This window comes from Alligator sinensis, unplaced genomic scaffold, assembly GCF_000455745.1.
Source record: "Alligator sinensis unplaced genomic scaffold, ASM45574v1 scaffold720_1, whole genome shotgun sequence".
Taxonomy (NCBI): Eukaryota; Metazoa; Chordata; order Crocodylia; family Alligatoridae; genus Alligator; species Alligator sinensis.
This window is the reverse complement of record NW_005842026.1, coordinates 1,973,089-1,994,266: the sequence shown is the minus strand read 5'-3', so window position 1 is coordinate 1,994,266 and position 21,178 is coordinate 1,973,089. Positions and strand designations below refer to the sequence as shown.

Below are 21,178 nucleotides of genomic sequence, written 5' to 3'. Positions count from 1 at the left end.
GCTGGTGTGGTGGGATGGGGGGGGGGGGGGGGGGGTGGAGAATACTCAGCAGTGTTGGATCAAGTTTCCTGCTGCCCAGCTGGAGAAGAGATGGCAGAGACAGAGGCAGTCACCAGGGTCCTACTATTGGCCTGCCTTGGACCTGAGCTAGGTTGCTCCGGCCTGCCACCAAAAACATTACCAACTACTTCTTTAGTTCACTGCTATTAAGCAAAATCGTTAAATATCTTAAGTGATTTCCTGAGCAGTGATGGATTTAAACACCATTTAAATTCCTTATCAAACTGATGCCTTATGATCTTGATATTGAAAAAGAAAATCTTTGAAGTTTAATTGTGTGAATTTAGGGAGAGGTGTTGTTAATGAACATCAGCAAATCCGCTCATTTTATTAGGTGTATACACATAAGAGACCTTAGTTCATTTCTATGTTCTGTCCTCTACTTGGTCTGTTTTTGCAATCAACACTGCTACTGCTCATCTTGCTCCCAAATTTCCAGTCCTGTAAGAAGCGCCCCAGGCCAGATGACAGTTCTCTGGGATGGATCTGGCCAGTTTCTGCTTGCAAAATAACCTGAATTACTGCAAGGAACAAACTTAGACCAGGGAGAAAACAAACATTTCATTTGACTTTCCTCACAAGTAGCATGGATCAATGTCCAAGATACTTTCATGCCAAGCTGATGAACATAGGGTGGAAGATGGCAAAAAAACCCCCAAAAACCCAAAATCATATTTCCACTCAACATTAATCTTTATGATCAAAGATAGAGGACGATCAACTATTTCCCAAAGTAGTCTGTCTTCTAGGGATGGAAAGCTGCTGATCATGCCATGAATCTTCAGTGTTGAGAGACAAATAAGAAAAGGGGCAATTTTCAGGGCTATGAATGCAAAGGAGGGAATAGACCAAATTTATTAGTTTTTTTATAGAGCCAGGGATGTCCACACGTGTATCTCAGGTTATGTGAATAAAGTAAATAATTTAAGTCTATTAGGATCTAAATTAGACATAATGAAGCAAGATATGAGACAAAGCAGTTTATAGAGAGTGAAAGTAAAAGCTAACAAGATAAAATATCAACCCATTTTAAACAATTCTTTTCTAAAGCAGGGATTTCAAATTTATGTGGCCCTGCAGGCCAGATTGAGAACACAAGATTGACCTGTGGGCTGGATCCCGAGTGTGGGGCTGGAAATTTGGTGGCGGCAGCACTAATTGCCACAGCACCTGCTGCTCCTCCTGCTACCAAATTTCTGACCCCACGGACAACACAACATGGCTCCACAACCTGGATTGAGCCAGGAAGCTCTCTCCAGGGCCTGAAACTTGGGGGTGGGACAAGAGGCTGTAGCATTACCTGCCCAAAGCCATGGCAACACATGATACCACTGCTCAACCCACCACCAAATTTCTGGCCCTGTGGGGAGCCCTAGGGGCAGATGACCTGGTTCTGCAGGCTGGATCTGGCCCATGAGCCATATCTTTGACATGGCTCCTGTTTTAAAGTATTTAGCATGTAGTATGGGGAGAAGTTTCAATTATCTGAGAAAAAAACAACCGTTGCTTTGTATTTTGGGTTCCTGTAGTTTAAAAGTCAGCTATTGTTGAAAGGAAAGAGAGAGTATATTTCATTTTGCAGCACATTATTAGAACTGCATTTTAAACTGAACATCTGCAAAGGAAATATACAGCTTAAAAAAAGACAAAAACAAAATAAATTATTTAAATTGGACTCCTTATGTGGAAGAAGAGAAAAGGCGCTCTCAGTCTTGCAGACTACTGCAAACTTTTAGTTGCTCTGGTGCCCATCAGCTTGTTTTTTAACCTTTCAGCACAAATAAGTAGAATAGAAATTGTCATGGGAAAAATCATCAAAAACTTGCTGCAGCACATATTCAGCCAAGAAAATGATATAGCAGCAAACAGGCTCTTCTATCACCATTATTTTTTCATTTACCTTCCCCTTGTAATGAAATTGCACATTGGAACCACATCATACCTTCAGGAGAGCAGACAGCAGGAACATCGGAGAGGATAACTAATGCTGCCGATACCAATTTGCTTCCATTCTCTGACAATAATTGAGGCTTTCCATCTTTAACTGCGAAGCTACCAGTTAATTTAGGGTTGAGCTGGGGGAGCTGTCTCACAAGAATGCAAACACACAACTCCAGCGTTGCAAATACTAATGACTTTCCAGGCACCAGGCCTCCCGTATCTTTTCCTTCTCCAAATTCTGGCAATGTCTCCTTTTCTGCTGCACCATCATCAACTACAAGTAAAAAAAAGAAATACAACAGCTATTAATTAATGTGCTTTGTTGATAAAAGTTTAATTCTTGAAGCCTTGTCATATCAACAGCTGAACATTTGCAATTTTAAATTTTAATTCAGCATAACATTCACCTGTTGGATGACAGCTGTACTTTGAAATGCATTCTTAAGAATGATAATCACTGGGCAGGCATACTTTGAAATATGCTTTTGTACATTGGCATGTGTATGTCTATAAGCAAGGCAACTAGTAAAGTTAATTATCGGGCAAACTTAAAAGCACATGGACTAGCTGCCTTCCTTATAAACATACAAGTTAGAGTTAGTTAATAACTGCCAAATTTTTAACCCATGAAATTTTCCATGTTGGGAGTCTACCTCCAGCTGATATTTTTATGAGGAGAGCATTTTAACTGTGGAATGGGAGTCTCTCTGTCCTGTGATCCTGTCATTCTGCTGAAACCCTGGCAATGTGAAGAAATCTAGCGCAGACAGGATAAGTGCCTGGCTCAAGAGGAAAGAAAAGAGTAGATTGGCACAAGAAGTCTGAAAAAATTAAGATGCAGGGTAGAGGTGGATACAAAGTGTGATTAGAAGTTGGGAGAAGGAAGATAATGGGACCAGTTGAGCAAACAGGCTGAGCGAGGCAGCTATGACTGGGGCACGGAGAGCCAAATTCAAGGTTGGGGGTAAAACAAAAACTGGATAAAGAACTGGGGAGTGGGGGGAACTAGGAGTGGGTGGCAAGGACATTGGGACAAGATGCATGGAGAGATTCGGTTAGAGATTTGATATGGAATGTCAGGAAGTAGATCAGGAGAGAGAAAAGAGAAACTGCCAGGAAAGGGTAATTGGCTGGGCAAGGAGACTGGGACTGGCACGAGAAGCCTAGAATGGAGAAGAGACAGGATTGGGATAAAGAGAACCTGGGCAGAAGAGGTTTGTCTTAAGGGAAAAAGAAAAAAGGGAAAAGACTCTGTGACCATGCAAGTACACTCTGCCTCCAGAGCTGGGGATAGAACTTGCAATTTCTGAGTTTCACCATACCTTGCTGTCAGCAGTTAGTTGTGCAAACTACTACCAAAATATGTCTCATCCTCCTCTAGTATTGTTCCAGAGGATGACAACCTACAACTACTATCAGTTAGTTCAGTGGTTCTCAAGCTTTTTAGACTTGAGGTGCCCCTCAAAAGATTCAAGCACCCTTTGGATAATGTCAGCTCTTAGGTTTTTTTTGTTTGTTTTTTACTACAGAAAAATAAATGGGGCAATTCTTCTGTTGCAAAGAATTCAGATCGATCATGTTAGAACGTTTTTATCAATATGGATTCCTCTTTGAAATTTCTGGGTTTGAATGGCACCTTTTCAAAGGAAGTCAAGGCACCCAAGGGTACCACAGCACCATAGTTGATAATCACTAGTTAGCTCAAGTAGCAGATGTCTGTGAAATGGATCCAGAGGATTTCAACCCTGTTGCTGAATAATGTGAATTCTGAATATCATGTTAACTGAAAAATGAGACATTCCATCATGTTTCTTTATAGAAACCTAGGAAGGTACATAAAAGAACCCCACTACAACAGAGGAACACTAATGTTGCTAAGTCAAGCACTCAAGAATTATGAAATGCCAGTACTGCATCTAACTCTGCGACTTGAACTTGGCCCTCATGTGTACATACACTACCATATGGTATTTAATTACATGATAGATAAATGTGGGAGGCTAAGGCTGTGATTTTTCAGAGTATTTAGTATTATGCAGTACTTAAACACTCCTCCTGACTTCAGATGCAGCACCAACTACAAGTTTATCTGCAAATCATACTTTAATGATCTTTAGTCACGCAACCAGGAAATGAACATACACTTAGTGACAAAATGTGGAAAAGTTTGCTTAGAAACCTGTGACAAAGACAAGGCTAAATTCCAGTTCTCCAAGACAACAGCTTACTGCTTTAACCTTAGAAGTGTACATAATTACTAGTATAAGATTATACCTTCTGCACTTCTGCGTTTTTCCCTCACATGTTCCTGAGATGCAAAAAGAATCTGTCGGACCACTTCAAGAGCAGCAAGCTGAATGTCAGGCAATTCTCTGGTTAATATCAGTCGATGCAAAACATTCAACAGCTCTACACCCAGCTCCTGTAGTAAGAGAAATGTTCGGTATTTTAAGGCTCATAGTTTGGTATTGAAATTGTAGAAAAAGGCACCCTTACCCAAATAATTCCTTCTTGCAAAACCAACAGTGCTGCTTTCATCATCAGAACTGCCAGCTCCTGTGATTTTATCAAAAGTGCCTCATTCTTCAGTGTTTTTCCTAAAAGCCTATGATTACATGATAATCTCATCTTTCATTATAAAGGTCATTTTCTAGTTCTTGGAGTTTCAGAGAGAAAGCTTAAAAACCATGATCAAATAGGACCCTAAGGACTTAAAGACAGAAGGCAAATTCAAGAAAAAAAGACAATATAATGCAGGACACCTAAATAACAATCTAGGCTTCTACATTTTGGAGCATATTTTGAGGAGAATTTATTCCCCCAATGGTCTCTAAAATATTATAGGAAGGACAGATCCTTATCTACATCTGCTTTCTCCCAACACATATTAATACCCATCCCCAGGTTGAAATATTAGTTTAGACCAAGGGAGTCAAACCCAAAAAGACCCACAAGACAGATGAGTGGTGTGGAGCCAGGCCTCAGGCTGGATCAGGCCCAGGGAGCCCCTTCCGCCCCACCTACTTACTTCCAGCATACTTGATCCAGCAGTTGCTCCAGCTGGTCTGGAACTTGTGCTGTGTGCAGTACAGATCCCAGAGCAGCTGGAATAGGTGCTGTGTGTGGTCTAGTTCAGCCACAGCAGCAGCTACACTGCATGCAGTGGCCACCCTGGCCTGACTGCACCACGTGGCACCTGCCCCAGCAGCTCCAGAATGGTGCTGCATGCAGCGTCACTCCAGCCAGTCTAGAACCAATGCTGCATACAGCACCTGTGAGCACTGTATGAGCCCAAGTTGGTTGGAGCAGACACCTTGTGCAGCGCACTTCCCAGAGCAGATACACCATGTGTAGTACAGTCCAGTATGCAGCACATCTGCCACTCAGACTGCACCACACACAACACTTGTTTCAGCTGCTCCAGGATCCGTGTCACATGCAGTGTGGGTCCCAGATCAGCTGGAGGAGCAGCCAGAATAGGTAGGCTGGGAGAGGGGAAGGAGAAGGGGATGGCATCCCTGAGTCCAATCCTGCCTGCACACTGGCATCATGCCATGGCCACATGCCATGCCTCACTTGGGCAGCACTAAGGACCAGGTGCCATATGTCTGACACTCCTGCAGGATGTTTGACACTCCTGGTTTAGAAAGAAAAAGAGCAAGCAGTTTAAACATGTAGTTTCATGACCTACTGTTTAAATTAAATTATTTAAAGGTAGGCAAACAGAATAAAAAAAAATCATAAAAATAAAAAAGTGGGAGAGACTACAAGGTTGAAATAAAAAGAGATAAATTAGAGTTTAAGTTATAGTAGGAAACTGAAAGGTAGGATGACTCGAGTTGCGCCAGCCAAAGCTTTGCTTTTGCTTGCAGTTGTATCAGTCTTGGCATCTTTAAAAAAAAATAAATCATACTCTGAGCTATAGAAATACTTTGCATGTCTTACACTTCAATTCTTTGTCAGAAAAACAGAGGTCACATCACACAAACAAAGGGCACATTTTAATTTCAGGGACATACGTTATAGCCGTGTTGGTCTAAGAAAGAGAGAGAAACAAAGCTCTTGGGTCAGAAGCAATATCTTTTATTAGACCAATTAAATAGTAGCAAAAAAAAATTTCTCTCTGCAAGCTTTTGGGTATACACAACCTTCTTCAGGCTGAGAATTCAAAGATTGTAAAAGTTCTCTTAGGTAGAAAAGAAACTTCATTTTGCGCAGGGGAGGTAAAAGGTGGAAGTTTATTCCCCTGGATACCTCAGAGTCCTTGTGTGAAAAGGTTACTCTATGATGTGCAGATTAGGCAGGTTTCTTCTCTGGAGGTGTCCGATGTCAGACAGGGAGGTGAAAATTTCTTCTTTTTGGTTAGCAATGAAGTTTACATTTGGCTATACTTCACAACAGGGGTGTCAAAGATATGGTCCGTGGGGCACCTGGAGGGGCTGGGAATTTGGAGGTGGGCTGAGCAGGGAAAGGATAAACTGAATTCTGTTCTGTGAACAGTTTCTGGCTTATTCTCGTATGGGACAGAACTCGATGCATCTCTTTAATTAAAATAATGTTTTGACGGAGTACAATTCCTAATCAGATGCTACATGAAAGTAAATCCAAAGGGTAAATATTTCTTCTGACTGATGCATTTCAGAAGAACACTGATCTTGGAATAGAAGATGCAGTATTTTTCAATGTGGTTTTGAGACTAGTGTCCCCCAAAGAATGAGTAACATCCAAATAACATGTTCAACTAGAATTAAAAAAAGGTGTTAACTTTCATTCAAGACAGCAAACTAACTGCCTAAATAATAAGTACACAAATCCTTATAGCACCCAGGTATCAATGGGAAATTGATAGTTAGAGATTGACAGTTATATTATCTATATTATTGATAGTTAGAAATTGATAGTTATATTATCTGCTATCTACAGGGGTATACAAACTGGCGAGTGAGCGAACCAAGTTTGTTTTGTTTTGTAAAAGGAAAACTTATGTGGCCTTCAAATAATGAAACACTTTCTCGACTTTTACTTTTAAAAAACAGGACTATAAAAGGAAGGTTTATCAGATTAGTTGACAGTTATGCAGACACACATATACGCTGTGAGCTTCCTTTACATTCAGTACCTCAAACCACCATCCTGGTGGGTGTTAAGTAAAGCAGAGTGATCACAGAGTTACCTACCAGGCATTATCACAACACACTGAGAGATTCTGAATTAATGTATTACCTGATCACCACCTACTTTAGCTCTAGGCCAAGGAACATCAAGCAATGCCTGTAGAGCATGTAAGCATGCAGTAATGTTCTCCATTGCTGCATCTGATCCAGGGGAGCAGAGAAATTCTACACTAATTCCTGAAAATGGCAGAAGAGGGGAAAAAACAAAAAATATATATTTTTAAAAAACATTTTGTTGAAAACATTCAGTAACTTCGTCAAATAAATTGTCCTGTTGACCAGACCTGGAAACAACAATATATTATTTTATACAAACACACGCATATATATACACACACATGTGCACACACATGCTTTAGTAAATTATTTTTTGCAAACATGTTAGGGCAGGGGCTTTTTTTAATTCAGTGGTTAAAATAAGGTTAAAGTGACTAAACTATCCAGATGTTACAGTATATATAAATACCATATTTCTTGCATACAACATGTGCCTTTTCCCCAAAAATCAGCTCCCCCAAAATGCGGTGTGAAATAAGTGGGAAAATCATGTTTTGCCTGAGATAGAAGCACGGTGGTTTTGATTCCTGCTCCACAATGCAGCAGTTCTGGTCTTCACTTCACAGGTGTTAACACTCATCTCTCCTTTCTAATGATCATTCCACTAATCAAGCAACCCTTTCTGAGGGCAATTTTGCTGTCCCTTAGGACTTATAGTCTTATTTCACAGCTCTTCAGTTTTTTTTCAAGATCCACCCAAGAATCTCAGACTTCAGCAGCAGCTATGATTTTAGTTAAGCAGAAAAGAGAGGGTAAGTCAGCCAAAGATTAGCCTTTGTACCTGTACTCTGCAATTATGACTCTAGGGAAAAAAAAATCTTCATAATGCCTTTCAAAAATATTGGAGTCTGAATCTACTATGTAAAATAATTTTTTTTCACAAAGAACCAACATACTATCTCCCCCAGCTTGAATCTAATAATCCAGAAACTAACATGTAAACTCTTATCATACTGATTTACATTACAGAATCAATTGGTAGGGTATCTACAGTATAGATTAGAAAGACTGAGAGTTTGTCTTAATTTAAAAAATACTTCAGATTTGTAACAGATGGATTCTGCTTGATTGAGGGGCCAACCAAGGTCCAAAGAAGCTTGACTGTACTAGGGAGAAAGACTCTATGATTCAGAGGAAAAGTCAGAAAAAGAAGAGGAATTCCTCAGAGGACTTTGCTGTCAGCTCACTATGCTGTTCAGAGTGGTGAGGAACCAGATTAAAGGAAATAAACAGAGAGTGTGTCTACATGAGACGTTTACTGTGGAGCTGACTAATTAGCTCTACAATAAAATGTCAGAGTCTACATGTGCAGTGTTATTAGGATGGAGTAAACTAATTAACTCTGCCATACAACAGTACTGCCAGACACAAGTACTATCTTACGGCAGAGTTTAGTCCGCTGCAATGCATGTGTAGATGCTGATGGGGCTGCCTGGGGCACGAGGTGCTTCAGTGCAGGGCCTGCCTGCTGGCTAGCTCTACACTGAAAAACCCTCGTACCTGTACCAACCCCTCTGCAGCATGTTGAGCTGTGGCAAAGCAGCCCCAGGCACATGCAAACACAGTGCCCAGGAACAATATACTCCGGCACAAACTGTGCTGGAGTTATTCAGCCATATTAATTGCACATGTAGACATGCCCACAAGGGAGTGTATTATTTCTAAGTATTTTACATGCTATGGACGTAAGGGATAACTGCATTTAGAAATCTTTAGAAAGGTTGTGTGGTTGCTTATCATTATCATGTGTCCCAGAAGTGATAAACTGGGAATGTAGAGTATCCATGTAGTGGCAGACTTGGAGGAGAATCAGAATTGCTCTCAGTGGCCTAAGGCAGGTGACCCCACAGTCCTTTATCCAAGGAGGGATAACAGGCACAGTGCTGTGGCCAGAGATTGGTCAGGGAAGGAAGGAAAAACAGTGCTGCAGATTATTGTGATCACTGATCAGGGAAGTTTAGAGACTAATATGAACTATCTTGCTGAGCATCTAGCATACACAGCTTGTTCACAGCTGTGTGCGAGAGAGAGAGCAGCTATAACCAAGTTAGTAGGTGCACTCTGGAATTACGCTGTTTTCCTCAGATCATATTAGTCCCTAACATCAAACCTGTAGGTTTAGTGGCTTGCAGTGAACTGTCACATGCTTAGTTTAGCTCTTCCTGGATATTTTTCCCAGCACAACTAAAAACAGATTGTAATTTTGTCCCCAGGACTTGACACATTCCTTGCCACGTGCATTTTGAACATATAAATTATTGAATGTTGCAGTTAGAAGCAAGCAACTACAGTATTACTTTGGCCACAGTTTTATGTCTTATTAAAACCAACTGTTTAGCATTGAGCGTCCAGATAGATTACACACTCACGGACCCAAGATAAGATGAAATCTGTCTGTATTCACATCCTCAGGAGATTTCACTGCAGCCCTGGAGGAAGAATCTTGACACATTGTAGTTGGAGTGACGGGTCGGGAGAGATTAGTTAGACCTTCATCTGGATCTACTACAATGAAACCTGTGCTAGTGAGCCATAATGCTGTAGCGTAAAGGATTAGAGCCCAGGAGTTCTGATAGTGTGGTCTTGCATTTTCAATAGTCTCTGCAGTATAGAATGCCCCACCTAGAAAAAGAGCAGTGAACATAGTTTTGAATGAGATGACTATTCTCAGCTATAATTATCTTGTCGGAGTACTTTTGCAATTGGCTTGGAGTGTTGTAGTAGTTATGATGGTCTAGAAAATGTATGATAGGCAAGGATTCGCACATTATCATTTGCTGGACCAATTTTGTAGTCAGGACCTTTAGCTGATGAGCTTTCTGGCATCAGATGCTCTTCCTCAGGTTAACTGAGGAAGGACACCTCGGGCATTTATACACATACTTCTTTTCCGGGGACACGCCAAAGATCTGCCGTTTCGGAGCAGATATGACTAATCAAGTCTGCTCCACATGTGAGCTGACGTGAACTGCGCTACACTGCATGCAGTTCTTTAAGTGGTGAAATGCACATCAGCACGCAGAAAAGGGTGGCAGTGAGCTTTTGAACTAAAACACCTCTGAGATATTTTAGTTCGAAAGCACGCCACCACCATTTTCCCAGCGCTGACGTGTATTTTGCCACTTATACAACTGCATGTATCACAGTGCCGTGCACTTTTCAAAGCGCCTGGTGCTGCAATGCATGCATGTGTAAAAATGCCCCTGATATTGAAAAACTTGGCTAACAGTCCTCCCAGCTATACAGCTGGTCCAATAAAATATATTTCAGAGTCCTTGCCTATTTTTATAATGGCACTGCATTTTTATGATATGCTAATTGTACAATATTTAGAGAAGGCCTAGTGGGTTGTGCTTAGTAAAAACAAATAGAATTTAGTAACAGTTCTTAAAGTTACAAGCAATGCAGATGAAAATACTGTTTAATTTGCTTTCTTACCTTCAACAGGAAGCTGAGAGGCATATTCAGAAGGTAAAGTTAAGAGAGCAAAATCCTGAAGCGCGGCAAGCCAAAGTTTGCTTAATGTTCCGAGGTCTGCCTGGACCAGGTCTAGAAGTCCATTGGCAGAAGAAGTTGCATCACTATAGCTTTCATCAGTGGAATCTGTGATCTTCAAGGACTGTTTGTGTCCACCACTTTGTTTTTTTTGTCTTTCAACTGCCACTATGTAAACCTACTCAAAGATTGAGAGACAGGAAATTTCATAGATTTTTATGTCAGAAGAAACTAATATGATCTAGTCTGATCTCTGTGTGTAACACGGATCAAAAGATTTCCTTGAATTAATTCCTGTGCAGCAGCTTTGGATGAACTGAAGCATATCTTCTAAAGATTTCAAATGATGAAGAATTTATCACAAACTCTTGGTGAACTGTGCCTGTGGATTACCTATCTTCACAGTTAAAAAGCTACACACCTCATTTCTAGTCTGATTTTTTCAGGCTTCAAATTAGAGTCTTTGGATCTTGTTACATCTTTTTCTCTTAGGTTGAAAAATTTAATCATCAGATTACTGATGTCCAGAAAGACTGAGCAAATCAGCCTGTTAACCTTCCTTTGGCTGCAATGATGTAGCTGCTTACATCCAACCTACCAAGTAACCTAGACCACACTGTTACAATAACTTGTCATCTTTTTAATTTAGCACTCTAGAATCTTGTATATTTGAAAACATTATCAATAGCAATATCTTCTTTATTGCAGGTTATTGATAAAAATGGTAAATTGGGAGGTCCAGGACCCAACTGTGACTGCACTAGAAACACCTGCTCAAAGATGATTTCCTGTTTAAAGCCACATTTTGTTACACATCAGCTAGTCTTTAATAATTCACGTGGTATGTAGTTCTCTCATTGTTATTTTTTCTTAATAAGAGAGACTCAAGTCAAATGCATACTATCATCCTTTTTAAGTAAATCTGTAATCTCAAAAAAAAAGATATCAAGCTAGTTTGAAAGATTTATTATTAAACCTTTATGAACTATCACTACCTTTCTTTAATCCTTGATTAATCAAGTCCTTATCAGACATTCCATTATTTTGCCCAGAATCAATGTCATGTCTATAATTATCTGAGTCATTTTATTTAAATACTGGAATAACCTTCCAGGCCTTTAGAACTTTCTAAGTGCTCCAAGGCTTATTGGAAATTAGAGTCCACAGAAAATCAGCAGCTAGCTCTTATGAAATTCTTAAATGCAGTTTATTTGCTTGCTTTTACAACATTTAACATAACTGAATGGTATTTAACTTGTCTTATGGTCAAGTCACTGGCCTAGGATCTAGGAAACTCTGATTCATCTTTCAAAAATGTATTGCATCATCTTGGTTAAGTCAGTCAGTCACCCTGCCTCTCTTCATCATCAGCAAAACAAGGTTAACCAATACTTCCTTACCCCTAACCTATATCTGCGTCGTCTACTTGGCTCTCAAATTCTTCGGGGCAGTATGCATGCAAAAGGACTAGTACAATGAAGCTGTGATTTTTTGGGACTTCTACATCCTACAGTTACATGAATTATAACATTTTAACATTAATAAACTGGATTATTGATAAAGGTGAGTAGTCCTGGCTCTGAGCATCCAGTAAAACAGGAAGAAGTACTTACAAATAGCTACAGAAATGAACATTGTTTTTACAGATATACTCAGACAAATGTATGCCAATATTCTTCAGCCTTCACCAGGTGAGTAATTTCCTACAGTGTTCTATGTCAGAAGATGCTCTCCATCTAACAGCTGAAAACTTCAAAAAGTTTGGAGACCAAAGACCTAGATGAACTTTGCCATTTTCATGAAATGTTCTTTACATTACTAGTAATCTTTTTATTCTGATTTACGGTCTTCCTTAAATCTACGCTGCTTTAAAATGCTTTAAATTAAATTTCTTATCTTTAAAGTTCTAGAAATAAGACTCCTGGCACACAGTCACTTAATGGTGCAATACGATCTTTTCTTTGATCCCAACAATCTTGCTCCTGCCATGACACATGTGCATAGCAGGATGCATGATTTTGGAACCAGGGATCAATCCCAATTGCCACACGATTACTACTTGCCATATGCTAGGGGAGCTTAGGAACATGCAGGGGGTGCCTGGAGAACTGGTGCACTCACTGGAGCCCGTTCAAGGCTGAGATTGACAGCTAGCTGATTGTCAGTTCCAGCTCCAGGACCACACCACAATACCAGGCTCACTAGTGCAGGTAAAGGTGTGATGGGACGTAATGTGTGATCCACACACCCGCGCCTCCTGCCATGCCACACATGCATGGCAGGAGGCATGATTGTGGGATTGCACGTTAAATCCTATCACCCCCCACCCATCACCAGTGAATGGGGAGCCTGGTGCAGGAGAACTCCCCCTACACCAGTAAGAATTAAGCACCCATGGCTGGAAGCACTCTCAACTCAGGGGCTCCCAGCCAAAAGAGTGCCCCTCGCACCCTCTAGGCTGAGAGATTACAGCAGCCACAATCCATAGGGCTCAGGGGTACATGAAACTTCAATTAAGTTAAATGTTTTTTCTTTTGCGAGTGACCCTGTTAATTGCCACCCCAGCTTGTCACTTCAAGAGGCCTCTTTGGGAGCCTACTTCTAAAACCTTGTAGAAAATAGAAGCTTGTGCAGCATGCAGCTGTGATCCCTAGGGATTGGGGGTACGTGAAAACCCCAGGACCTGGGGATTGCAGCAGCTATAATCCCTAGGGCTTGGGTTGCTTCAAACTGCACCAGTGTTCAATTAACCTTACTCTTAAAATTATATTCATGTGTGTAGTCTGAATTTGTTTGGCTTCACCTTCAAAACACTGGATCTCACTAAACATTTTTCCCATGCTAATATAAGAGTAATTAATCACTAAAAATCTCTTCCTCATGTTGGTATTTGTAGGCTATTACTAAGTCACCATTTAACCCGCTCTTAGATAACAAGGTCAGTCTAGTAAATTTATATTTCTCACTCTAAATTATGTTATCCAGATCTCTAATCACACTCAAACTCATTCCTGTATCCTTTCCAGTTCTTTTGATATGTGAACACTGGAATTTTACCAAGTTTTGTAGAAAGGTTTCACTGATCCTTTATAGAGATTTGACCATATTCTCACGAATTGACATTCCCCTATGTATATACCTTCAGACTGCAATAACCCTCTTTATTAGAGCACTACACTAGAAGATCATGTTCAGTTGGTTATCTATTACCATAACTAAGGGGTTTTTTTGAGTGTCCTTTCTTTCCAGGAAATAGTCCCCCCACAAACTGAAGGTATTACCTTCTTTCTGGATTCTGAGACAGGAGCTTGCATTGGCTATACTGAAAGAAAAGTTCAAGTGACCCCCACCCTTATCAAGCAGTTAGGAACACATTCCTAAGTCAGAGTCATACTATTTTACTGAACCTTCAGGCAGTTGCATGAAAAGTGAGTAACTTCACTTGAGGTATATTTATTTACACAGTCTGGCTATGGGAAATAAAAAGCCAATAAATCTTATAACTTCATTCATGAATTATGTATATCTAAGAGATAACCACATGAACTAAGGCTTCTTCATTTAAAACTGGTAATGAATTGCTATAGAATGCTGATGATATGTGCAGAATAAAGCAAGCTGCTTTCTAGTCATTCTGTAAAGGAATATGTGAAAAGAAAAGGGCCTAGAGCAACTCTTCTAAATCATATATTTTAAAGATATTTCTGTGACCACATTACATTTTTCATTTTAAAGAATATTTTGCTGTTAATGTAAATGGGGTGCTTAGGTTTTAATGCGTTCAGTACTGAATACAAAGCAAAAAACGTAAAGTTATTAGACAAACTTCTATTCACTAGTTTGCTGAAAGTTACTTAAACAGTTAGGTTTAGGTTTAAAAGGGAAGCTCACCATTCTCATCCTTTAATAGTCAGAAGTCCTGTTATAAAATGAACACACTAACCTCTGCCCAAGCTTTGAGCACAGCCAATATCTCCATAGTTGAGGTGCTCTCATTGTATAACTGACTCTGTGCTTCTTTTCCAGCCTGTATTTTGGTCAAGGACGATACAAGCAACTGATGAACCCTTCGAAGGTCATTCAGGTCACTTACTATGCCACTTGCGATCCAGGCACTGCAAACCTAATGTTGTACAATAGAAAGTGTGATCACTTAAAAACAACTCCCAAAAATATTTAAAACACTGGGTTTTTTATTTGTCAAGTTCTTAAGCACTAGCAATTTAAGGATAAATGAGTTATAGAAGTGCAAGAATCAACTCCAAAAGGCAAAAAATTAAGCGTTCTAGATCAAAAGAAACAGCTAAGATCTGAAAGTCCTAGTTAAAGACCCACACCTTTCAGAGTTTGATCTTTAAGAATTTACCTGACATGCTTTTGCTGTGACATCAGGTGGGGTTTCTGGGGTGAAGGCAGGTCTAAGTGCTGCTCCAACCTAAAAGATGTTATTAAATGCTTTAAATACCAAGAAGAATAAGTGAAATAATGTTACTTTTCATAATCAGGCTTTAGTGCAATTTCCTTATAAAGAAGCTAGTTCCTTTCTATTTACATCATGACATTTAGGAAAAGTGATCAGCAATTAAACATGGAATTGTAATTGGACACAATTTGTTTTCCATGGAAGAAAGGTTTCCTTTCTGACACAGCGGGCTTTGAGGCCTGTTTCCCTTCCTTGCTAGGGTCTTGAAGTCAGAACAAAGAAAACTTCTTATCACCACAAGAATTCAGGAAGGAAGAAGTTTCTCAAGGCAAAAAAAAAAAAAAAATTTGTCCAAAACCTGACAAGTCCTACAAATGCCTAATGAGTGGCATTTCCTTACCCAGAAGGATCTTGATTTTAAAGAAAAGAAAGCAGCACATTAATTAACAAAACAGCAAAAACTGATTAAATTTTACAGCTGCAGGAGCATGAGAGAGAACACAAATCACATCTGCTTATTACTGAATATGGACAAAGACTTATCAAGGAGCGTGGACTTTTTCCAGTTTTTACACTGAAGCTATTTTTACTGAGGGCTACAGAATAAAAAAAATTCCCTATGCGTTTCAGATATTATTTGATGACCTAAACTTAAATACCATCACACTTGGGATGATGGTGTCTTTACATGAATCTGTACAGTATGCAACGGTACTATCTGCTTAGGTCCTCAGTATGCTTCTGTAATTAATATTAAACAGGTAAAAACTGGTCCTAAACATTAGCCTTTGCTGAAAAAAAATTCTCCAAATTGTTCCAATTGTTTGCATAGGTCTTGTGCAAACTGACAACCTGACTCACTGAAATTGTTAATCTTTGGTTACTCTTAGAAGAACTTAAAAACATTAAGCAAGTTTTTAATAATTTCCTTTGCTGCTGTGTCGTCCCCCCACCCCCATCTTGTTTTAGGGACTAAGTTCCCATAGAAAAATTATCCTGCTATTCATATAATTTATTCTGTGGATAACAAAACTGAACTGCTTCTTGCAGTAAAAAAAAATAAATTGATCTGCACACTAATTTTTGCCATTAGTTGCACATTGAAAGACTGTTTCCATCAAGGATATTTTGTAGCTTGACACAGCTGTGGGCAACTAAGTTTTTCTTCTGGCCTGTAGAGTAACTGCAAAGTCAGCATTTACTTGGCCACAACAAATCTGTAGATAATCTGGCCTGAGTTTTAATTTGTATGGTAAGAGTTATGGGGAGCACTAGATTGCAACCTGTGCATTATCTTTATCTTAGCCAATGAAGACCAACAGAGAGGACAGACAGAGACCGTTAACAACTTGTTCAGTTATGGTAAGGTGGTTCCATTCTTTAAGGAGCTTTTGTATGGGCTTTGCCTAAGAATACACACTTTGATACAGAAAAACTGGTTAAACCAGATGTAGCTACATCTTATCAATACAAATAGCTATCTATGTTCTATTTGTGATTAGCAGTATTGAACAGAATATAATGAGACAATATTCAGGTTTTGTAGCTGCTTCAAAATCTCCTTGACTTCTACCAGCTGATGAGGAGAAAACTGGTTATTGCAGAGGAATAGTACTAATTACATTATTGATTAAGTCCTCCCAGTTTTTAAATGAAAATCAGATTCCCATGTTGGGATTATTTAGTCTAGCAGTAGACTTGAATACTGTTGATCATTCTATGTGGCAAGAACTAATGGCCAATTTATTTATTTTTTCTGGGTGTGCCCAGGAAGTGGCTTCTGGGTAGTTGTTCTTCATCCACAAAGGTACTTCAGTGTGGGATTCTAGAGGGTCTCTTTACTCTCATCTGGCAGACCTCTAGGAGTAGCTGGGGAGGGAAAAGGCTATAATGCCTGCAGTATTTTAGTAATGCAAAGACCTACCACCCTGTCTTTATCAGCCCAGCCAATGTTCATTGCCTTATGCAGACTACTAGAGAGCACGGAAGCTGGCTGAAGATGAATTCAGGTAAGTTCCAGTGATAATGGGGAAGTAGGAACCAATTGGAAAATTTGGGAACAATTTTAACACCTCTTATTTTTGCCAGGTATGCAATCTGGAGGTTTAATTGGATTATCCAGAAATAGAAGTGATTATGACAGTTTTCCATCAACAACAGGTAGAGGCAACATTTTTTTCTTTTGGAAGTGACCCTTAACTGCCACCTCTGCTTGTCACTTCAAGAGGCCAATTTGGGAGCCTACTTCTAGAAATCGTGTAAAAAACAGAAGCTGGTGGAGCATGCAGAAGGCCCATCTATTACATAGAGTATCCCATATTGGTTTTTTACAACTGTCCATATATATAACTATTTCATCAAAATTCATTCATTCCTTGTATTTCAGGCATGTGTATAAAAGTTTCTTTAATATGTATAGAATGTAAACAGTTCTTTTTTTCCCAGAGCAAAAGAAGGCTTGTTTTTTACTTGGGGGTACTCAAACACAGAATAGGTCATGATCAAACTTGCAAAAACTAATAATTTGAATCAGAAACTTTTCATGTTTCATTTGCCCAAAGTCATTTTTGGGGAAGGTAGGAATGAGTGAAAATAGTTTCTGCATCAAACAAACAGAACCTTGACTGTACCATTAACTGCTGGCCAAATATAATTTCATTAGCAGGCTGTCAATTTCAGTTTTACTCTATTCATTTTATAAATCAATGGATGCTTACATTAGCTTGATATTGCTCCAGAATTACATGACCTGGAAATTCTGGTTCTGGAACAGCTGCAAACTTCCGAACAACAATTAACAATGTCTGAAGCCCAGAGAGACGAAGCTGGTCACTGTGATCTGTGGCAGCCATAAAAGCCATGCGGATCAAGTCAGCTAAATGCAATACTAAAAAGTCATCTGAGGGGAAAAAAAGAAACACAAAGGTATTTTCATTAAACACCTGATCTATTTTAACATGACATAATAATATTTGTATTTTATACTGTGGAGCCCATATATATCATTCAGATTTTTATTTTCTACTTCAACATATGCTAAGGAAGTTGTCATTTTCTTTAGGTAGTTCATATATAGAAAGCTCTTTTTTTTTTTTTTTTTAATTCATGCTCAATATAGTAGATCCTAAAAAGGAAGCTGTAATCACTCAATTCACTTTTTCTTTCAGATCTGTATCTTGTATATATTAACACAATTCTTCAGTGGTATCATAGTGCTTAGGGTCAGAAGGGACCTAAACAGATCATCAGGTCTGACCCTCTGCCCCGGGCAGGAACAGGTGCCAGGATCATATCACCCCAGCCAAATATCTGTCCAGCCTCCTCTTGAAGACCCCCAAGGTAGGAGAGAGCACCACCTCACTTGGGAGCCCATTCTGGAGCCTAACTGTAAAGTAAAGTATCAGCTAATATTTTCCAATGTTATGATATGTATTTGTGGGAAAGAATAAACACCTCAACATTTGACTCTGATAGAGATTCTGAGCCATCAAAAATCTTCAGATCAACATGTTGAAGTATTCAAAAACCACAGACAGGCATTCATTTCTACTGGTAAACATTTCTCTGGAATTCTTACCAGTAGAAAAAAAAATAGTCCAGGAGTTGGAGCACACGTGTTCCAGCCCCCCTGGCTGGACAGCTATATAATAGGGGTGTGCGAAGTGGGCCCTATTCGATTCGGATTCAGCCCAAATCAAGGACAGTGATTCATTTCGGCTGAATCAGAATCTGAAGAGTTGATGCTGATTCGGACATAGACACAGCTTTAAAAGTTTTTTCTACGTACCTTGAGGTAGCAGGAGTGGCTTGTGAATGCTGTGATGCTGGAGCACATGGAGCATCCCATGGGAGTGCGGGGGGGCCTTCCATGTGCTTGGCGGTGAACCAGAAAGCGGACCGGAAGTACTTCTAGCCCACTTCCAGGTCTCGCAGGGAGCATGCTGGGGGGTCCTGCTGCATGCCCCCATCTCCCCCGGCTCAGTGATTGGCTATGGGGGGGAGGGGACACCCCGGGTGCCCCCCCCAGACCCAGGAGGCACCAGTCACCAAGCTGGGGATGTGCAGGGGGGCCCCCCAGTGCACTCCCTGGCAGATCTGGAAGCGGACTGGCAGTGCTTCTGGTTCACTTTTGGGTTTGTTGCTGAGCACGCTGGGGAGCCCCCCATGCTTCTGTGGGATACTCCATGTGCCCCAGCATTGCAGCAATTTGAAAACAGCTGTACACTCTCTTTCTGTGTTTGGGGAAGGTTTTTCTCCCAGCATAAATGTAATATCTGTATATGACCACAGTTTGTGATGTTTTTCTGTTAGTAATTATGCAAAGTATGTCATAAACTGATTAGTTTTCTTTCATCCTCGACTTCAGGAAAGCTGACTTTGATAAGATCAGGAGGCTTGTTGGCAAAGCCCTAAGGGACCTTGACCCAAAAGGGAAGGGAATTCAGGAAGAGTGGTTGCTCCTCAAGGGAGCGATCCTGGAAGCTCAAGCAATATCTATCTCGTCTCGGAGGAAAGGCAGCAAAAGGGCACAGCAGTCCCCTTGGCTCTGTAGGGAACTAGTGGACCTCCTGTGTCTAAAAAAGAAAGACCTATAAAGGATGGAAGGCTGGATCCAGCCCAAAGGAGAAGTACTCTGCACTGGTCCAGACCAGTAGGGAGTGAACCAGGAAAGCCAAGGCTGCGACTGAACTCCAACTGGCTACAGGTATCAAGGACAATAAAAAGTCCTTTTTTTAGATATGTGGAGAGCCAGAGGAAAAGCAAGGGTAAAATTGGACCCCTGCTAAACCAGATGGGTCAACCGACAACCGATGCCCAGAAAAAAGCCAACCTGCTTAACGAGTATTTTGCTTCGGTTTTGCACCACCCCAAGGGACAGCCCTGCTCAATACAGTACAGGATGGCCAGAGTAAAGGAGAACTGTTACCCTTCATCATTGTTGACCATGTGAAGGAACACCTTGGGAGGCTGGACACCTTCAAGTCAACTGGCCCTGACAGCTTACACCCCAGGGTACTTAAGGAGCTGGCAAGCATCATAGCTCTGCCACTGGCACGGATCTTCGAGAAGTCCTGGTGCTCAGGCAAAGTACCCAAAGATTGGAAGAAGGCCAATGTGGTGCCTATCTTCAAGAAAGGGAGGAAAGTAGATCCGGGGAAATACAGGCCCATCAGCCTTATCTCTATTCTGGGGAAGATCTTGGAAAAAAAAATCAAAGAGACCGTTCTTGACAAACTGGCTGAAGGCAACTTCCTGAGGGACAGCCAGCACAGGTTTGTTGTTGGTAGGTCTTGCCTGACCAATCTCATCTTTTTCTACAACCAGGTGACCTATCACCTGGACAAGGGAGAAGAGATGAACGTCATATATCTTGATTTTTAAAAAGCTTTCAATCCGGTATCCCACTATCATCTCATAGAAAAACTGGCCAGCTGTGGCCTCGGCTACATCACAGTCTGGTGGCTGGGGAATTGGCACCAAGGTTGGACCCAGAGAGTGGAAGCTGATGGAAGTCAATCATTGTGGTGCACTGTGACCAGTGGGGTCCCCCAAGGCTCCGTCCCTGGGCCTATTCTTTTAAACATCTTCATTAATGATGTGGACATTGGTATCAGAAGCAGACTGGCCAAGTTTGCTGATGACACCAAACTTTGGGGTAAAGTGTCCACACCCGAGGACAGGATGGTGATCTAGGCTGATCTTGACAGGCTTGGAAAATGGGTGGACGAAAACCTGATGACCTTCAACACCGAAAAATTCCAGGTACTCCACCTTGGGAAGAAAAACCCACAGCATGCTTATAGGCTTAGCAGTGCTATGCTTGCTAGCACCACGGCCAAAAGGAACTTGGGGGTCATGATTGACCACAAGATGAATATGAGCTACCAATGTGATGTTGCAGCTGTCACAACCCAAAGTTGTGGTTTTTCTTGTTTGTGTGCGCTTCGGCATCGCTAAATCATGTTCCCGCCAAACTGCAGCTCTTTTGCACGGTGGAGTGTTCTGTTGTAACGGAGAACCCGCATGT

At 40.6% G+C, this 21,178-nt stretch overlaps 1 protein-coding gene across 9 annotated transcripts in view; it reads right to left on the bottom strand.

The window, feature by feature from the left end:
• The window catches only part of HEATR5A (HEAT repeat containing 5A), a 129,900-nt gene that overhangs the window by 9,928 nt on the left and 98,794 nt on the right, over positions 1-21,178 (bottom strand). For all 9 annotated transcript variants that reach the window (XM_025202451.1, XM_025202447.1, XM_025202448.1 and 6 more), the window contains 8 exons: positions 17,868-18,049; positions 15,094-15,162; positions 14,671-14,850; positions 10,671-10,905; positions 9,606-9,854; positions 7,225-7,352; positions 4,276-4,423; positions 2,003-2,275 (listed from right to left, as the gene is read on the bottom strand). In XM_025202451.1, coding sequence (XP_025058236.1) covers positions 2,003-2,275; positions 4,276-4,423; positions 7,225-7,352; positions 9,606-9,854; positions 10,671-10,905; positions 14,671-14,850; positions 15,094-15,162; positions 17,868-18,049 — 1,464 coding nt within the window. The remainder of the gene's footprint in view (positions 1-2,002; positions 2,276-4,275; positions 4,424-7,224; positions 7,353-9,605; positions 9,855-10,670; positions 10,906-14,670; positions 14,851-15,093; positions 15,163-17,867; positions 18,050-21,178) is intronic.